Raw genomic sequence first — 21,492 nt, 5'->3', positions numbered from 1 at the left:
TTTAAGAATTTTCTTTATTATCCAACTTTACTTTGTGCTCTTCGAATTACGCGCGAAACGAGTATGAATATGCTACGACATTCATGAAGTTAGCTTGCACGGTAGAGCACCAGTTTGGCGGATATTTAACCCCTGGGGCGTTCATAGTTTAAATAATTCCACTTGAATGGTTAATTTTATATAAAAATAATGAAGTCAGGATGGCATCGAAACGTCTGCTTTCCCTAATGTTTATTAACAATTTTCAGGTCGTCTGAATTGCGTTCATTGCCAAGATAAAAAGCTGGGTAAATGGATAGTTAAAAGCGCCGCTATGCAGACAGCTGTGAAAGCCTGAAACCGAGTCAAAGTTATCATTGAAAAACACTTGAGAATTAGAGGAAGGCGTCGATAGAATACAGTGGTAATGGGGATTGCTAATAAGTTGGTGAGTAAATCTATTTCAATTACAATTAATAAGTAGTAGCATGTAGACAAAAGAGGAGAACACCTACCCGGAGGAACAATTCTGACAGATTGTATCAGGGTCTTTTGGTTAACTGGTGCTGGGAGGCGTCCAAGGTTTTTCCTCAAATGGTCTTGAATTGGTTTTGTGGGATCCGGAGCAAGATTAGGACCGAACTTTAAAATCAGTGAAACTGTTACCGACGGCTTTTCCCTAAAGGTGCAAAATAGACTTGTAAAAGATGCAAGGGTGCACCTTTGGGTATAGCTGGAGCAAACAGGCAATTCCATTTGATTTAAAGTTCCAACCCCTAAGTTCACGACATTGCGTTTTCGCCAAATTTTCTCAGATCAGATCGAAAAATATTATAGTCAGAGAATAGTGAAAGAAAGAGCGTGTTTATTTTTCTACGTTTGATGCATGTGTGAAAAATTGTTGAGGAAAAGTGAAAAGTTGCGTTCTAGTACTTTTCCTGTTAGAAAATAATCCCGTGAAAATCGAAGAAATGGCCCTTTTTTTTCAAGGGTTCGGCAACTTAGTGAAAGAGGCCAGGACTTGCAATCCAATACAGTTCCCCTGGAAGTGAGGTTCAATATGTCAATTACTTTGAAATTTCTTAAGCTTCCTACAAATACGATACTTTTCGTTTACAACTAGTAGGGTTGTGTAAAAGTATAAGGGAAAAAGTTTTGAAATATCACCTGAATTCTTCAACATATCCAGACACAAATGTCTTGTCATTTTCAAAAATATCCAGTAGCTTTAAAAAGAAAGCAAAAAAATATGTCAAAGAATAATTACAGCACAATTGTAATAAAAATTAACAATCATCAAATTGGAGGTGGATATTAATGGGTAATTATTTTAGTATCTACCAACCAGTGGATACCCAGCCCCCGTGTGGTGAATAGCAAATATTATCCGGAGTTTGATTTGTCAAATCAGAGTGTGCGAAACTATTCGAACTCGGTTAATTCGAACTCCCCACTGACTCGAACAATTTCCCTTGGATTTGACACCATTTTTTTCAGTCCTTTACTATCAGCTAACTCGAACTCCCCGCTAACTTTCAGTGATTTTACTTTCCCTTTGCTTTTGGTCAGTAAACCTCCAAATCCCAGAACATAGCTCATTGACATGTCAAAATCGTTAATCTTTATTGATAACTTGTGTAATGTATTGGAAAGACGATATCAACCTTTGTTTTGTCCATAATATGTTCTTAAAATTTTGGCTAAGATTATCAAAAGGCTCGTATTGGACCAAAGTGACTCGTTCTCGTTAGGTCTCCTCAGTTATTGTTTTACAAGATGAAATCAAAAAACAAGATAAGAACATGACGACGGATGCTTTTGTAAACGTTGAAAATTAGCATACGAGAAAAACACCGCATACTTATGGGAGTGTTTTATCAGCTGATAAAACACCGCATGCTAATAACGAGGAGGTTTATCGATATAAAGTCACTGCACGTGATGTATTATCAACCATTTGATAGGTCAATGGGCATATGAATTATTAATGAGTTTTTGAAGGTATTATTGAGTGTAAGAGACAACTTCATTCGTACCAGTGTTTCTATCTTTTTTTTTAGTTGCAAGAACAACAGTGACGTTGACTGGCCATACTCGTCTGTCCACGGTAGGGAAGGAAGTTGGAGCTTTGTGCGATATGTTATCAGACCTAAAATGTTCAAGTAAAACAAAATTTAGTAGACCTTCAGAGGCACTGCTGTTACTTAAATTTCACCAGAGTTGGTTTTCTGCTGTGCTTACGGTCTTTGCTAAGTGCAAAGCCGTGAGTAGAGGAGATGGGATGAACCAGCTAAACTTTCAAACATTACCACTGATCATCCAAGATGGTGAGCGATGGTGTATTAGACCCATTAACGCGTTTGATCTTTCAGGACTGGAATAAAAGTACATAAACGTTGAACACCCAGCAAATCCTCTCTCTTGCCACTCCATTTACGAAAGGGGCATTTACTTTTATGTACCTTGATTTTTATAAGAACTTAAGTTTTCACTTGGTAGCTTAATTGTTTAAAAAATTATCTGCGCAAGTTCCGACCGAGACTGATATGCCGTATATATAACTATTTGCACAGTAGCTTTCCCCTCCATTAAATCACGTAACCTTACGGTGACGTTGGTAACCTAGTGAAAGATGGTAATCACTTAACCTCTCACCTTCAAGAGGTTGCCTGGACACATAGTAATGAGGCTCAGCACATGGGACATCCGACATAGTGCCATAACTGATCACTTCTACACCGACACAATCTTCCTTCTCTCCTGTTGGTTCGTTTGCCTTCCAGCTCGAGTATTCAACGGTAGTGCCGTCTGACCATGTATAGGTTCCCTCCGTGATCCGGTCGTTAAGACCTGTCCAGATCAAACCTGTATATCCTGGTGGCATCAGTGTCTGGACAAATGCTTCCTCCTGTGATTTGTGAAAGGAGACCAATGTTGCGTTTTCCTTCGCACTCAGAAACAATGCTGCTTCCCAGGTTTGCTTGTCGACGTGATATTTGTAACAGGTGCCTTCAAACTTCTTATAGCCCGGGTTGCACGACACTGTTAGGTAAAAACCAAGGGATCGTGAGAAATAAATTGAGTCAAGACCTTTACAGATGAAAGCCAAATATTCCCCAATTCTTGATGAAGGCAAAAGTGACAAATTTAGCAACGGTGATAAGTCGAGATCGGAAGTATTTCTTAATGTGCCATCAAATGGTGGATACGTACGGTTTATAGTTCCCCAAGCGCGGGATTTCTTATAGAGCGAATCTCGTCGCAGTAGCTAATTAGTTTTAGATTGATAGGTAGTTTACCCACCGCCCAACCCCAAACCTGGAGGACTAGGTGGCTATTGTTTCCATGTTGCCACCTTCCCACTAGATCAAGTCTGCGTAGTTGAGCATCGAGAGAAAAAATTCCCCTGCCCGTATGGCCCCGGTGAACTCAGAGAGCAAATGAAGCTACTCCACCACGACAAGGTCATAGGCTTGCAGGATCAGCAAATTGGCAATACTCGTGTATAAAACGTGCACATTATGTGCAGCAAGAGCGGTGAAATCAAAGTGACAACAAAGGGAATGTTTTAAAACAAACGCACAGTTTATATCATTGAAAATTCGATGACGGAGATCACTGTCTTCTCTTTTTTTTCCAGACTACGATTGAGGCCGTTTTCATACTAGAGAAGTGTAATCATTCGAACTTGGTGAAACATCTGTAGTGCGTCTGGTTATGTGTCTCGTAGTTCATCTAGTATAAAGACTGGGATAAGCCGGATCTTCTTGAACAATGCACTACCCGAAATAGTTCGTCTATACACAATCCGCCATTTTCCCTTCTTTATGCTAGATGGAGTACGAGAAGCATAACCAGACATACCACAAATGTTTGCCCAATTACAAGTTCTTCATAGAACGGTCTTTAGTATAAAAACGGCTATTTACTCCTTCGTCTCATCCAGACAAGAGCCACTAGCTTAATTTCTTTTAAGTCTATCTTGGGAGGTAGGGTGGGGGGGGGGGGGGGGGTTTACCGAGGATGGCAACCTTTAGAATTTACTATAAACCGAAAAATGTTATCACTGCTGTAGGGGGCGTTTGACGTAGGATTATTATTTAGGGTGATGAGACATGTACTTACCACCTTGCATTAGAATAAATACGTCTGAAAACAAAATTAAAGTATGAGTCAGTAACAAGGTTTGTTCCTGCCACAGGCAGAAAGATATAATAATGTCAGTAAAATAAGAAAACAAAACAGAAACGCGTAGAAAAATAAATCTGTAGTACCAAATTCAAATTGAAACTAATTTAAGAGCAAAAAAATTAAATGACAAATCAATATATCATAAGAACTTTTAAAATCACGAACGATGCACATAACAATTGTATTATTCATTAGCCGTATGTTTCATAATGTTGCGCCAGTGAGTGTAAGGTTTTTGTTATGTAATTATTCTCAATGTTTAAAACAGTTAACAGCTGTGATTATTTTAAATGTGTTAAAGATAATTTTGTAAATATCTCGGCTAAACACCTGTGTATGGTAGGACGTTGTCCTTAAGAAACGGTTCTTTATTTCCCGGCATGGGATCAAAGTACACCACAACATAAAACTTCGCAGTCCGTGACCTGGCCAGACCAACGCCTACAAAGTTACTTGAAAGCCAAATAAGGTGAACAAATGGCGACGCAAGGACTTTTGACTCGTGTTTTGCCCAATCATAATGTTTCACAGATGTATACCACGTCACTACAGCTGCTTGAGCCAATCCTGTTTGAAGACCAACTCTGGTGAAGACATTCGTCCCGTAGCTTGTGTTTGGATCAATGGAGGCCGTTCCTCGCGAGACCAGCGTGTTTGCCCAGTTCTGGGCGGCCAAAGAAATGCCAGTGGATAAGATGAGAGGGCCTGCGCCATGGAGTCTTCGAAATATGTTGATGTACTCCACAATCTCTACTCTGAATCCAGCTACACACAATAGAAAAGCAACGTTTTCTTTATGGACAAATGATCTGCGTTGCTCAATGGGCAGACTTGGGTGACATTAAAGCTGGCTTTAAAACACGCCCATTTTGCTCTATGGTAGGTTTCAAATTATGAAACAACGAAACATAGAGAGGACGATTGAGCCATACAGAAAGGAAAAACAGAGGGCTGAGTTGATTATCTCGTAACACTTGCAGTTGCAATTCATCAACTTTTCGAATGCTCTTCTATTCCTGAAAATAATCTAACATTCTTGGAAGTATATTAAGACTACCATTTTGGGAAATAGCAAGCACTAGTACGTACAATTCGAAGTGATCAGACATTTTTGTAACATGTAAATACAGAAGAGAGACTGTTGTATTCGTAGCTATAGGGTACTATTTTTGGAGATGCCATTTTATCACAGCTGTAATTCCAGGGGATCGAAATGATCCGTCATTTCTACAAAAGGGCAAGCCAAGAATTTTCCGTAAGGATGAGGCCATTCCTAAGGATTCGCGTGGCTGGGTATATTCGGAGATGAGTCAGTATACACTACTATTCGATACTACTATTCTTCTATTCTATACTACTATTCTTGGGTTTCGCAAATTTCACTTTTTGTGTTAAATTGAGACAATCAAACTTGAAAAGTAACATTACCTGATGTTCCCCGCGTGTTGGGTCTTCCTGTACGAAATACAAGCAAATGTGAATTTTATAACAGCTTTAACTATGGTTAAGAAAGGATATGGATGGAGTGTGAATTTTATGCAGTCACTGACGCGAGAGCGTTTTTCTCCCTGATAAAAGTTGGGTCTTATTATTTCTTGAAAGGCGACGTATGTCCAGGCCGCTTAATGTTAATCTTTAATTGGTAAAAATCATTCAACTGCAGAATTAATGGAAACTAATGGACAAGAATACTGCTAACATGCCTCCCTCAAACCATTAAATTTTGAAAGAACTCAGAAAGCTGATTTCCAAGCTCTGCAACTTTTCGAGCAAAGGAATCAACAATTTAGTAATGATGATATTCTTTACCTTCACATTTGTGCCCACTGTATCCTGGTCTACAGCGACAGCGGTAACCGGTTTCTTGTTTTTCATCGTCAATGCAGCTTCCGCCATTTTGACATGGACTGGAAAGGCAAGGATCTCTCTCTAAAAAAAAACATGGACTAAGTACAGCTTAGTTGCAATTGTGGTGATGTTTTTGTTGTTGCGTTTTTTTTTATTTTTTATTTATTTTTATTTTTTACGAAGACATCGGGATGTTATTGTGCAACAGTAGTCTGAATTGAAATAAAGTGTGTGTATTTTATGTGTGGATGGTTAAATCGCCTCCAAATCCGGAGATTCAAGGCTCAGAGTCCGCTCTGGCCAGTATCTGGAGTTTGTTTCAGGGTATGAAGACTAAGTTGAATTCTCCTGCGACACTTGTAAATAGCACACTGGTTTGGTTACTTCGATTTCTGCCACTTGGGATTTCTAACCTTAACTCGCTATTTTGAATTTGGAACTTTCTTATTTCTTTTGCAATTATTTGAGTAGAGTACCTAGAAACTAAAAGTACATTTTCGCTATGATTAAAGTAACTGCAATTAAAGTTTTTTTTACATTTATGTTTAACTATTCTAATACACCACAGACCCGGTTAGGTTCAAGGATAAGTTTCAAACGTTCTTGTGACTAGCAGTGAAAGACTATCGTGAATGACAGCAACAAAACCTTTCTCGCTTAAGTAACTGGTAAATGGGTATGTTACAATGTGGTAATTTGTACTTAACTTACACCGACAAAGCAACTAGTCTACATAAATAAGATATTTAAATTTCAGTAGTATAGGATATGATGGTATAGGCGCATTTTCCGAAATTGAGCTAAAAAATTGCGCCAAGAAATTGCGACAAAAAATTGCGACAAAAAAAATTGCACTCAGAAATTGCGCTGAAATTTAGACTTATTTATAAGCGAAAACATGGACACCACAAACCTGCAAATAGCAAAAGTATTGCATTTTAAAGCAAATAATTTCCCAAGGTCAAATCCAAAAAGGCTTAAAGAGAAACCGCTTATATATAATATATTGAATGAGTGAATATAATATATTTATTTTAAAAAACCATTTGACTAATCGTTTGAATTCTTTTATTAGATGTAAAAATGATGTTAAAAAAAATTTTATTGAAGATGTGAAAGAGATATCAGGGGAAGATATTACTGAAAGCATGGAATCTTATAAAAAGTTTTTAAAAATTAAAAAATATGTGCATCATAAAGAAATGATGATTGATTATTACTTTATTTTGAAATGTTTATATAATCGGGAATTGATTGAAAAAATGTTTGAATGTGTGAATTGTAAAAAAATACAATTAGTTGAATGTAAAAAAGATAAATATATTGAAAATAGAGATAATGGAATATATAGGATATTTAAAAATTACAAAAATGATTATTTTCCAGTTTGCCATCATTGTGTTAATGATGGTAAAAGTTTTGTCACAAAATTAAACAAATATTTTTTCCCAGTAAATACAATATCGTATGATAAATTTAAAAAAATACATTTTAATAGAAAAGAGGCAAAGCATTTTAGAAGAAACTATTATGTTCCAATTAGTGATGAAGAAGATAGTCGTTATGATGTTTTATCAAATTTAGGTATTTGAAATAATGTTTTATGGAAAAATCCTTAAGATTAATTAAGGATTTTTAAATGAAAAATTTATTCTTTACTGTCAATAGCTTGTCTCTTCGACGTTACTTTTTTTCTTACGCGTAAGAAACGCATTCACGCCATTATCCAAATACTGTTTCACTTTCTCGGAAATGATGTAATGCAGTGGGACTTTCCCGCTTGCGTCTAAATTCAGTCTATTGTGTTCAAGGTCATGAGACAGTCGTATGAGTTTCTAGCGAATGAAATGATTACACAGAATTTTCCACAGCTTGTATAAAATTCTGTGTAACTTTTACAGCTTGTATAAAATTCTGTGTAACTTTCACATCATGTATAAAATTCTGTGTAACTTCCACAGTTTGTGTAAAAATCTGTGAAATATGTCAGCCATGAAAATGTTATCGTGGTTATTTTTTCTGATAAAATATGAGTTTGAGTTTGAGTTTGAAAATGTTTAATATTTAAACGGTTTTGCATTTTGCATAACAAAGGCTTCTTTTTTCATTTATTTTTTTTCTTACATGTATTAAACAATATTGTGTACAATAATATATTGTATAGTAGAATGAATTGTGATTCAGAAATACATGAAGGTTTCAGGGATTTTGGAGAGTCTTGTCCTTTCTGTCGTGAGCAGTTTGAAAATCGTAAGTCGAACGAACGCGAACAATGTTGTATTAATGCCCATATAATTCTTGATAGAGGTTATTCAGTTTGTAAAAATTGCGGGCAAGTTGCTGGCTATAAAGTAGTAAACGAATATGTTAATTTCCGAGAGAATCTTTATCGCTTTCGTAAAAAGAGCGTTTACAATCGAAAATATCATCTTGAAAATATCATCGATGATTTATTGGCAGCATCGATAATATGTGTTAATTATCAACAGAGGGTAAAAATACATCGTATTTTCGTCGAAATAAATAAAATTCTTCCCCATATTAATGGGAAAAGGAAACGTATTATCAGTATAAAATTTTTATTAGAACAAATTTTAAGCGCCATGGGATTAGAACACAGTCCGCTTGTTTGTATTAAGAGTGACCGAACATTGGCTAGTTATAAAAAATATTGGGATAGTGTATTGGATTTGATTGGTGGTGAAATAGGTCAGTGAAATAACTTATCATACATCCTTGCTTGTTTATCAACAATCGGTGTGTTGTCTAAAATATAATTATCAGCATGTTGTAGTTTTATCAGGAGATCATCATCAGATTCGCCACTTCTAAGGATTTCTTTTATGGATATTAACAAGTGCCCATATCTTAGAAAGGCGTAATGACATTGGTATGTTTTAATATCGAGATTCTTATGCTTCAAATATATTTGAATGAAAAGTGAAACAGCAGTAGCCGCAACAAGAGATATGCCTGAAGTGGGTATACTACTGGATATACCACCAGCAGCAATAATTGCAGAACTGATGTTACCGATTAATTTCCATTTTCTATAGGATTTATAAGCTTTTTTGTAAATCCACATTTTTTTGTGATAGGTTTTGTAATAAGATTTCAATTCATCGATTTGGTCAGATGATAATGTGTTGCTGACATGGTTGAACTCTGTTACATCAATCATAGTCTTTTATAATTATTGTTACACAAAATTTTATGATTTTTTAAGAGCTTCATTAATCGTGCTGATTATTAACGGTTTTACTTTAGTACGCATCATATTCTCCAATAGTCCTTTGATGTCAGAATCCAATTGCACCAAAGATTGTCTTATACTATTGTCAATCAGTGGTTTGATAGTATCCTCTGTGTGGCTCTGGAGTTGACTCAGAGATATTGCATGATTTGGTTGTGTTCCATCTTTGATAATCAGATGACGGTCTTCTGTGTCAAGGTGACCGTCATCATTGACGTGAATTGGTTCTTTCCATATGATATCTTGCTGCATTTCATGTATGACTGTATATTCAATCTTATCTCCATTTTCATCCAATATATGGTTTCCGTTTTCATCTTCAAAGTATGGCATTATTATAATATTAATGTATATTAAGACTGGAATATTTTATTGTGAATTTTACATCACCAATACCAAGTCCACTTGAAAGACGGAGCTGAATACTATTTATTGAATCAAATTTTCGGTTAATATTAACAGTGGTAATAAATCTGAAATTAAATCGTGAAACGAAATTTGTTGCTCCTGCTAAATTGAAAGTAATGGATGAATTAGTATTTATTGTTGGTGAATAAAGATGGATTTTTTCTATTGTGACTTCATTTGTGAAATTTAAATTATCACCAGTAACATTTTGAAAAAATCCATTTCGTACACTTATTTTACCACTTACATAAATTTCACTTGATAGTTGTTTTATCCATTTTTTTGTAACGGCGTCGTTATCATCTGTAGGATCAGCCAAATTTACGATCCTATTATTATTCATATTAATATCAGCGTACATCTCATTTTTCAACCCATCATAAACCCTTGGATCAACACTGTCACTCCATCCTTTGATTCCATAAATAACCAAGTATCCTTCTGGGTTCTGGACTACAGCTCTGCCATGGATGACTAATGTTATACGATCAGGTGTGGTTTTACTGTTGTTATTAATCTGAACGAGAAGTTTGCCATACGTGTCGAATGCTCGATAGACTTGTTTGTGAATATAGACAGTTGTTCCCTGAGTTGACAATGATACATTGGTGGATTCAGGCCAATAGTATTCGAATATCATTGTGAACGTACCAATGGGTAATGGATAAATGTTGAATGAGATACCACTTCGATAATCATTAGATCCATCAGTGTCCTTAATCATTGTGATTGAATAAGCTTTTTTATTTTGATGAGCAGATTCTCTGAAGTTCTCTTCGAACCCATCTACCCTTATATTATACTCCGAAGCTGATTCATCTGTGTCATACAGGTATTTGAATTCGTTTGTTTTGTGACTGCTAATCAAATGTGATTCAGCAAGTTTATCTTCAAAATACTTTTTATTTACACCGTCTTTATCATCGGTTGGCTCTTTAACATTTATCAACTTATGATCATCCAAATTTAAATCAGCAGTCATTGAATTGGTCCCATCTCTTCTCAGGGTGGTGTTAAAAGCTGTATTAACTGAAGTTGAAATAGCATTGATAACATAGGTATCTCGATTGTCAACATAGTTTTTATCAGCTTTGAGATTCAGCTCAGCCACCCGAGCAGCAGCTGATGGCTCGCTCGATAATTTCAGAAATTTAACTGTATGACCACGCATGTCTAGATCACCATCCAATGCATCAGGTTTTAGACGGTTAAGAAAATTCTGATCAACGTAGTATTTAGTAACAGCATCATTATCATCAGTTGGGTGTTTCATATCTTTTATCCGATGTTGATCCATATCAAGATCGCTATTTGAAACTTTTTGTTGGTATTTAGTATCACAAAAACCCAAATTGACAACATCATAGGTATTTTGTATATTAGCACCAAGATTGGTGATTTGTTTATTACCCATATCAAGGTTACCAGTCATTGGTGATGATCCGTCCTTTTCCAAATAACCTGATAAATCAGGCGATGGTATTTTTTTAACAGAATCATCAACGTACTTTTTATTCGCTGCTTGATCGTCATTATCAGGTTTTAAAACATTAATATCAAAAAATGTTTTCCGTCCGGTGATATGTTGTTCTGTTGATGTGACCATTATTTCGCTTTTAGCTCGTCCACCATAACCATCAAAGTTTTTCAAATCTGGTATATGAAGATGAATGTTTTCATAAGACTGATGCTCAGTCATTAATCGAACATCATTAGAGCTACCAGCACCGTCTGGTATATCTTGTAAATATATGCTGTTGGTATGAACACTGCCAGTATTGCTGTAAATTACTGCTTTATTAGCTCGCACATCACCAGGAGCATTATCCAACAATTGTATTTGGCTCTTTGTGACAACATCATTGGGATCAGCTCCTTGTTTAACATTAACAAGTTTTTTGTTTTGTAAGTCATAATCACCATTATCTGTTAGTATAAAACCAACGCCTGGAGGTCCTTGAGGACCTTGTTGTCCTATTGATCCAGAACCTGTTGTAGAAGTTGCTTCATCATTGAAAATTCCCATTATACTAATTGATTAGACTGTTCCGTAAAAGTTTCTTTTTACAACTTTCATAGGTCTATCCACATAGAGAAAAGAATATGGTTTTTTGGTGGCTTTAATATATGTTCCCTTATCAACTCCCAATTCACGGGATATCAGACTCTGTTCATTATTGCTTGGGAAGTCGTAGACACAGAAATGTGAACAGTTCAACCTGATGTCCTTTGGCGTCTTGTAAAATGATTGACTAAGGTAAATAACAGAGCAGTTTTTATGCCGACCTCTTATAAAATAATCGATTAATGGTTTTTGGTTTTTATCGCAAATAAAGTCATCGAATATGACAATCTTTTGTGATTCATCATCCATTAAACTCTCAACTGGAACTATCTGATCATTGCTATAAACTATCACATCATAACCAACACTATTTGATATATCATTTAGCTTTTGAATCATATCTTTATACTTTGCTTGTTCTAGATTTTTTGCATAAAGATGTATTTGATCATAGTATAATAATGGCTGCATAAGCATGTGATAAAGAAGGTTAGTTTTACCCGAACCAGAATTACCGCATATAAGCATTCTAAATGTATCATTAGGCATGAATCCATAAAGCCGTTTGAAATTATTGTTTTCATTTTCATTGTCATAGTTTGGAATATCCATTATACTATTTTATTAGACAATAAAAATGATGGATTTGTATGTGATTTCTGAAAGATAAGTTGAGATAAGTTGAGATAAGTTGAGATAAGTTTATGTAAGCAAATAGTATAATGGATATCCAACGATTGAAACAAATATCTGAAGCCAAGATTAAGGCTGGAATCCTTACTAAAGAGGTAAGAGACACGTTGAAGGAATACAAGCATAATAAACAAGATTTACAACAGGGTTTATCAGAAACGTTCAAACCAATAATTAAAGCTCAGGAAGAGACAAAACAAACAATTGATGCCAAACAGGATAAATTGATTAAGCAATTGCAGAAAAACCAAAAAGCAATCACATCAGGTTTGGAGAACATTGAGATGTTAGCAATTCAGCCTGGGCAACCACAACTACAACCACAACCACAACAAGAAACAAAACTGCCAATTGGTTACAAACCAGCTATGATGAAATCATCATATGAATCAAATCTGGACAAAGGATTCAATGATGATGAAATTGAGATAATGATGGAATATGAATTAATTCCACCTAGTTCACTATTAGAACGTATTAAGGATGGTTCGCTTGTTTTTAAGGATTATGATAATAAGGTTGGGAAAATAATGAAGGAAATTGGTAGACAAAAAGGTGTTTTATCAAGAGGTAAAGGTAAAATCACAAATGAAGCTGAAATCGATATGTTAAACATGAAAATGGAGGCTGTTAAAAAATACAGAAAAAGAATTCAACTCATCCCAGAAGGTCTCAAAACCCTCAGTGGTGAAGGCTTGCATACACAACCAAAGCGGAATGCGTATAAGATAAATCAATATGGTCAGTATGGTGGTCTCATGATTGATATCCCCAAATTGATGGGACAATTACGTCTTATTGCATCAAAAGATGGACAAAAAGTGCTTGATAAGAAGGTTGATTTTGACACCATTGATCTCCTCACAAAGAGATTCAATTCAAAAAAGAAATACAGTGATATAGCCAAAATGGTTTTCAATGAATTAAACCAACTGAGTGAAATTCCAATCCATAAAACCAGTAATAAGTTCAAAAAAATAGGGTCAGGAGTTGTCTATTTCAATAATATAAATGACCTACTTGACAGAATGGAACTTCTCGGCGGATCCATTTTAGCTGGGAATAACTCCGTTAAAAATGAATTTTCACAGATTGCCCATAAATTGAATCAACTAGGTACGATTTCCAATAAACAACTCATTGAGCTGTTGAATAATTATGTATTCTAATGATATATATGCAAGAACGAGAAATAAAGATATCATCCGTTAATCGTCAAAAAATAGGTAGGAGTCAGCCTGAAGACTTTTCAATCAAGTTTAATCCACCAATTTATCTTGACAGCAATATGAAACATGAACTAGCAGTCAATCGTGTGTCAATGACTTATTCATGGCATAATATCAATAATAAAAACAACAATAATAAAATCAAATACTCCAAAGATAGTGGAGCCAATTGGGAAACAATCACATTTGTTGATGGTATGTACAGTTATGATGATCTCAATAATTATATTACACAAGCCATTAAACAAAACGATGATCAACCAGCTAATGGTGTAGCTGTCAAACTGTATTTTGTTTTATCAAGTTATCGTGTCGTTGTCGAACTTGGAAATAAATGGAGATTAGATATATCCAATTCAAAATTCGGTGATCTGATCGGTTTTGAGCCCAAAATAATAACACAGACTGAATATAGCAGCAAACTTCCAAATATAACCAATAGTATTGATGTCATAAACATAAATTGTGATCTTATAACCGACAGTATTAGCGATGGAGTATTAACAAATACATTAATAATGATTCCAACAGATAATTTAAGAAGATCATTTCCATTTACTTTTGAGCCGAAAAGAGCTTTATTCAGTCCAGTATCAAAGAATATTATATCCGAAATCAGAATAACGGTAACGGATGCATTAAACAGACCCATTGATTTAAATAATATAGATTGGTTTATGAGTTTAATTCTACGTTCAAGTTTTGTGTAATGAAATTGTATAATGAGACAAAGTGAATTCAAAAGAAGATTTGACCCAGAAATGGGTCGTTATGTTAGAAAGAATATTTACGATGAATCAATTGTTGGTGGGAATATATTTACATCAATTGCATCAAAATTATTCGGAAAAACAACCAAAGAATTAGCTAAAAAAGGAGTTAAAACAGCAGCTACAAAGGCTGTTACAAAAACTGGAGAGCATATTGGGAATAAAGCCGGAGATAAGATAGTTCAGTTATTGAGTAAAAAACAACCCTCAATTTTGTCACCTACTAGCATGTCCACTCAGCCAAAGGTGACAAAACAACTTTCTGATATGGAAATAGCAGATCGAGTGAATCAGATAATATCTGGTGGGAAAATCAGAAGGAGGAAAATTGTGTAATATAATAGTATAATGAAATCATTCAGGAATCCAAAATATTTAGAACGTTATGAAGATGTCTTTTTCGATCTTGAAACACCACTGAATACTGGTGATCCAGGAAACGACAATTCTCAGAAGAAAACCGGATACAGGTTTGTGGTTGACAACACAGGTGAGGTAACACCTTTCGACTGGTATAATGCCAGAATCTCAATGACCTTCAAAGTACAAACAATGGCTAACGCTAATATTGCGGCTGAGGATCATAATGGGATTGTTAATGGATCCCATTCATTCATCAACAACTTCGATGTTAAACTAAATGGTCGGAAAGTTTATGACTGTAACGATGCAAATCAAGCAGTTAATATCAAAAATTTGTTAGAATACAGTCAAGAATACGCCCAATCAACAGCAACAAATGAATTATTTTATTTGGATACAAAACGACATGCTGAAGAAAGACCTGCTCAGGCAAATTACAATAAAGGGTTTGCTGCAAGAAAAGCACTTTTGGGTTTATCATCAGATGTTACAACAGAAATTACTCTTAACCGTTATTCATTTTTTGAGGCACTACGAGATGAACTTCTTCCTTCAACAAGAATGGAAATAAATCTACAAATTGAATCAGATAATAAACTTATTTGGCAAGCTGGGGCTGCGTGCCGTGTTATGATAATGAGGATGCAACTAGTTGTGCCAAGAATAACTTTCAATTCAGAAGGACAATCATTATACATTGATCAGTTTATGAAACCACATAAATGGACATATCTGCGTGAAAACATTGAGCGATCATTGAGTACTAGACTACGATCTGGTACATTTACAATATCAACTGGCATCGAACGACCAAGACATGTGTTTGTGTTCATCATCAATGATGCCAATATTGGTGCACAAACGACTAATCCTTTCTTGTACAACACATTCAATGTTGCTAATGATCGAGCACTATCATCTGCTCATCTGGTTGTGGCAAATGGTAATGAATATCCTGATGTGCACTACAACCCATCAACTGATATGACACGTGTTTACCGAGATGTACTGAAGTATGTTCATGCAAACAATGAATATGGACAAGGTACACTTTTGAATTCTTCTAATTTCAAATCATTATTCGGGTTTTTATACTTTGATCTAACAAAACAAAAGACGGATATTAGAGATGGAACAACGAAACTGGTATTTCATTATGAACTATCAGGTGCCACAAATGCAAACTATTCAATTTATGCCCTTACTTTATACGAACAAGATGCTGAACTTGTGCAGAAAGACGGCAAGCTTTTATTCAGATAAATATAATTTTATCTACACATATCATATATAAGATATGACTAGCTATCATTCACATGGTGTAAAATTGTCTCAAGGACAAAAACAAAAATTAGCAAAAGCATTGAGAAATAATTCAGCAATAACAATCAGATTATCACATGATGAACTAAATGGACCTGACCAACTTATGTTAACAAAGTCCCAAATAAATAGATTACGAAAATCAATGGCAAATGGCACTGGTTCTGACATTAAAATATCAAAAACACAGATACGAAAAGCAGTCAAAATGGGAGGGAGCCTTTGGTCATCATTATTCAGTCTTGGTGCGAGGGCACTTCCAGCTGTAACAAGTCTAGCTTCAAAAGCTGCTGGTCCACTGGCTACTGGAGCATTATCTGGTCTTGCCAGTCTTGGTGTTGATAAGATATTCGGAAAAGGACAGGTTGGTGGGTTCTTAATTCCACAAAACAAAGTTGATCAATTGATAAAGTATAAAGATTGGTTGACAAATGAACAAAAGAAACAAATCGTTAATGCAATTCATACTGGTGGACAGATTGTTATCAAACCGACAAAGAGTCAATCAGGTGGTGTCTTGGGTACATTATTGGCTTCAATTGGCGTTCCTTTATTGTTGAATGCATTGACAGGAAAAGGTTTACAAGTGGATAGAGAGAGATTGAGACGGTCTGTACCAGTTTATGTTCCAAAAAATACCAATGGTGGTTTGGTTCTTCCGGCTGATTATAGACCACCTCCATTTTATGGTACTTGGAAACAACCCATAGGCATGGGAGTAAAAAAAAAAACCTCCAAAAAAGGAAAAGGTTTACTACTGGGAAAAAACAGTCCTTTCAAAAACATTCCACTAATCGGGGATATCTTGTAGAATTTATTAATACTCCGCTTAGCAATTTTGATCTTAATAATTGGGTTAAACAGCTTGGTATCAAATATTTCAGAGGAGTTTTCAGCAAAGATAAATTACCCATGTTCATCAGAAACAATGAAGTGGGGATCATAAATCTTGATGATTATATCGGATCAGGCACACATTGGGTTGCATATCGAAATGGAAACAAATATGCTGAATATTTTGACAGCTTCGGATTACCTATGCCAAAAGAAGTGGAAAAATATCTTGCAACAAGTGGTAAACCTTTGATATATTCATCAGATGAAATTCAAGATCGAGATTCTGTATTATGTGGATATTGGTGTCTCTATTATCTGCTTGAAAGACAAAAAGGAAAATCGATTCTAGAAACAATTCATAATTCCAATTTACATTTGAATACTACTGATAGTGATAATCATGAATTCATTATAAATTATTTCAAAAATATTGTGTAATATATATGTATAAATGGTAAAATCGTATTGTGTTAAACAGAAAAAACAAACTGAATGTGTTGAACCTTCTGGTTATTTCCAAACAAAAAATAATAGATTAATGTTTTTTTGTACTTGTGCAGAATGCGGGATAAAAAAAACCAAATTCGTTAAACAAAATCAGGGAAACGGAGCAGCCCGCACAAAGGGGCGGGCATAATGGATACTTTAGCATCAACTGGTACTGATATGTTAATTCAACATGGTATCCCATGGTTGGGTAAAAAGGCTGTAGAAATGGGTAGATATTACGGATCTGAAGCATTGAGAAATCCCAAGCTACAAAAGAAGGCTCTTGATTATGCTTTAGAAAAAGCTACTCCTTTTATAAAGAAGACAGGTTCTGAAATGCTTGATCAATTATCTACCAAAGTACGTCCTAATAAAAAATATGTTACTGACAGAAAGGATCTCGATGGGAGTGGTTTCGATCTTCAAAAACAACTATCCAAACTTGGAGAATTACATATGAGAACTCCCAAGGGGAAAAAATACAATTATTGTGGACCTGGCACAAAATTAGAAGAAAGATTAGCATCAAATGATCCCAATTATCGAGAACCAATAAATAAACTAGATGCTATTTGCCAACAACATGATATAGATTATGGTAATGCTAGATCATTATCCGATAAACACGCAGCTGATGATATTATGCTACAAAGAATATCTGAAATACCTTATCGTGAAAGACCTTGGGGTACAAGCTTAGCTCAAGCTGCAATAGCCACAAAGAAAAAGCTTGGACTTGGAGCTTCAAAAAACGCCAAAAGCCGTCGAGTAAAAACTGGCAAGAAACATTAGCTGATGAACTGCATAAACCCATAAAGCGTAACTTTACTCGACGGCGTGTTATTGTTAATCATGTTGATGAAATATGGGCTGCTGATCTTGTTGAAATGCAACAGTTGAGTAAATGGAACAAAGGTTATAAGTATCTTCTCATGGTTATAGATATCTTCAGTAAATACGGCTGGATTGTTCCGTTAAAAGATAAGAAAGGTGAAACTGTAACCAAAGCATTCCAACAGATTTTCAAAGAAGGGGATAAACCAGAGTATCTATGGACTGACAAAGGCTCAGAGTTCTACAACAAACATATGAAAGACTTACTCCATAAACACAACATAAAACTCTATTCAACAGAAAATGAAGAAAAATCATCAGTGGTGGAAAGATGGAATAGAACAATCAAAACCAAGATGTGGAAGCAGTTCACTGCCCAAGGCAATACAATGTACCTGGATATATTACCCATGTTGTTGAAACAGTATAATATGTCTAAACACAGTTCAATCAAAATGACACCAACAGAAGCCAGAAAAAAGAAAAATAAAGGAACTGTTTTCTTTAACCTATATGGTGATATGAGGCAACCAAAATTGCCTAAGTTTAAAGTAGGTGACAAGGTCAGGATATCAAAGTATAAAAGAAAAGTATTTGATAAAGGTTATACACCAAATTGGACTGAAGAAGTGTTCATTATCGATAAAATCCAATACACCAATCCAATCACTTACAAACTGAAAGATCTCAATAATGAAGAGATACAAGGCAGCTTTTATGAAGCTGAATTGTTGAAAGCAAAACAAGAGGTATTTAGAATAGACAAAGTCATCCGGAAAGATCACAAGAAAAAACAAGCTTTAGTGAAATGGAAAGGATACAGTGATGACTTTAATTCTTGGATACCGTTGAAGAATTTAATGGTTTAAACAGAAATTAATATATCATATATCATATATGGATAATATAGATTGGAAAAAAAAACTTTTCAATGAACTGGCATATTCACATGATGACGCATACTACTGGAAGGGTATCATTGAAGATTTTGATGAATTAAATGATCTTGCTAACATGCCATCAAATAAAAAACCATTTTATGATCCTTATTGGAAAAATAAATTATTATACATGATTAAATATAGTCAAGATCTCGACTATAAGAAAATTTATGATAAAGTAACTGAAACAAAAAGTTCAATTTACGATACTGAAATTAATGATTATTTTGATTCTAATATGTTCTCTAAAAAATACATTTTTTTTAATGAGTATTCTGATTCTTCCATTGATTCTTCTGATGATTCATCTGATGATGAAACTAATGAAGATGAGGGATAAAATGAATTATCACCATCTTTTGAAATTTAAGAACTGTAATAAAATGTGTCTTCGAATAAGCTTTAAAAAATAGCTAATTTCTTTCTCCACATTTTTTTCTATGATAATTTTTATATTGATTTTTCATTGTTTGACCACATTCACAGGTATATGTTCTTTTAGCCCATTTTTCTTCATCGCTTAATAATCTCATTCTTTTTTCTCCTGTTCTTGATGATTTGATATAATCATCCGGCATATCTTCTTTTTTAACATATTCAAATTTGTAAGAAATACCATTCTTTTTGGAAATTCCAGTTTTGCAGTGGTTAATACCTTCGCAAACCATTTTTACTATCCCTGCATTAATACCAAGATATTGTTGAATAGCATACATACTATTAAAGTATGTCACCTCATTATTACTACAATTGATGGCTTTTACAAATTTTTTATTGGTATGATTATTTGCCACAAACGAATAATCACGTTTTTTATCAGAAATTTCTATCATATTTTATAATAGTGACAATTCTTTAAACCGTATAAAAAATGAAATCTACATTATTATTATATGAGAGACCTTTACATCGAATTATTATACAAATGTTATAAATATAATCGCCAATGTAATTCAGAAATATTTGATAGTATGTTGAGATATTATAATTATCAAAATGATGGAACTATTATCGGATATATCACTGAACATCGTTTAAAATATTTGAAAGAAAAATTCATAAGTGGAGAAAATGGCTTTTTCTCAACATTGATTAAAATATGTGAATGTTTACAACCTTTGAAAAATCGAAAAATTGAATTATTAATTGAACACGTTATTGATTCTTTGAAAAATTAATCCGGCATATACTGGTGATTCAATCTCCTGCTTCTTTTATTCGGTAGTGACCATATGCATAACTATTTATGCCATCATCAAGTATATACCTTTTATCATCAAAACATGACAATGAAACTTTGTTTAGTGAAAAACTCTTGAGGATATGCAAATCGCTTCTGATCGTTTTCATGTTATGATACATTTGCTCGTTGTTGAATAATATATTTTTGTAATCCTCATGTTTGATGACTTTTTTAATCACATTTTTCGCAATACCTTTTGCAGTTTTATTGTTGGTGCCATCATCTTTGGTGTATGAATACATTTTACTACGCAAACCAATGAATTCTGTTATCGGTTTGCCAGCCGCTTCATCTTTAAACTTACCTATTACCTTTTTATTACTAGCATCATAAAATGGACTATCTTCTGGATAATCACTGTTATCAAATTTATCTTTGTCGTTCCAAAAATCTTTGTAGGAATCTTCTGTGTGAATTTCATACGTTAGAGAATCAGTGTCTGTAAATAATAATTTTGCTCTGTTTCCGTATTTGGATTTGATGTAGTTATAATGAAAATCATATATTAGTGTTTTACTTATATCTAGAATACACATCCCAACATATGCTGGTCTATTTAAGGTTAATGTCTCTTTGATCTTATGAACAGCCACAAGATTCTCGTTGAAAATTTTACTTGAAACATAGGTTGGTTTTGATGTTAATTGAACAAGTTTCTTTTCATCAGTGACTAACCTTACATCAACTCTTTTTCTGAGGTTTTCCATTGTTTTTCCAAATACACTATTATTCATAAGTTTAAAGAAATCTTTTTCAAAACTATTTTTGGCATTAGTTCTTTTAAGAGTGTTGAAATCTATGTATTGTTTTAGCCATGGAGATTGATCAAATTCAAGTACTCTATGAACCTTGGTTATTTTCAAACCTAGATCAAGATATAAATGCAAATTTCTGTAATGTAATACATAGTTCCGTTTTTCAGACAAAGTTGGAATTAATTTATGAACCTGACCAATGGAAATATTATACTTTTCTTTTATCGTACTACAATAATTCGACAACATATTCTCTTTTACACAAACTTGT

The 21,492-nt window shown here is 34.3% G+C and overlaps 1 protein-coding gene across 1 annotated transcript in view; it reads right to left on the bottom strand.

Moving 5' to 3' along the window:
* Positions 1-21,492, bottom strand: part of LOC146467677 (uncharacterized) — a 37,168-nt gene that overhangs the window by 684 nt on the left and 14,992 nt on the right. The window contains exons 10-17 of the mRNA XM_085125645.1: positions 5,980-6,099; positions 5,599-5,625; positions 4,501-4,935; positions 4,105-4,128; positions 2,635-3,021; positions 2,016-2,128; positions 1,147-1,205; positions 495-658 (exon numbers count right to left, since the gene is read on the bottom strand). Of these exons, the coding sequence (XP_084981771.1) occupies positions 495-658; positions 1,147-1,205; positions 2,016-2,128; positions 2,635-3,021; positions 4,105-4,128; positions 4,501-4,935; positions 5,599-5,625; positions 5,980-6,099 (1,329 nt within the window). The remainder of the gene's footprint in view (positions 1-494; positions 659-1,146; positions 1,206-2,015; positions 2,129-2,634; positions 3,022-4,104; positions 4,129-4,500; positions 4,936-5,598; positions 5,626-5,979; positions 6,100-21,492) is intronic.

Source organism: Pavona decussata, unplaced genomic scaffold (assembly GCF_977016875.1).
Source record: "Pavona decussata unplaced genomic scaffold, jaPavDecu1.1 SCAFFOLD_134, whole genome shotgun sequence".
In the NCBI taxonomy this organism is placed as follows: domain Eukaryota; kingdom Metazoa; phylum Cnidaria; class Anthozoa; order Scleractinia; family Agariciidae; genus Pavona; species Pavona decussata.
Note: the sequence above shows the minus strand (reverse complement) of the source record. Positions and strands in the feature narration are given on the sequence as shown.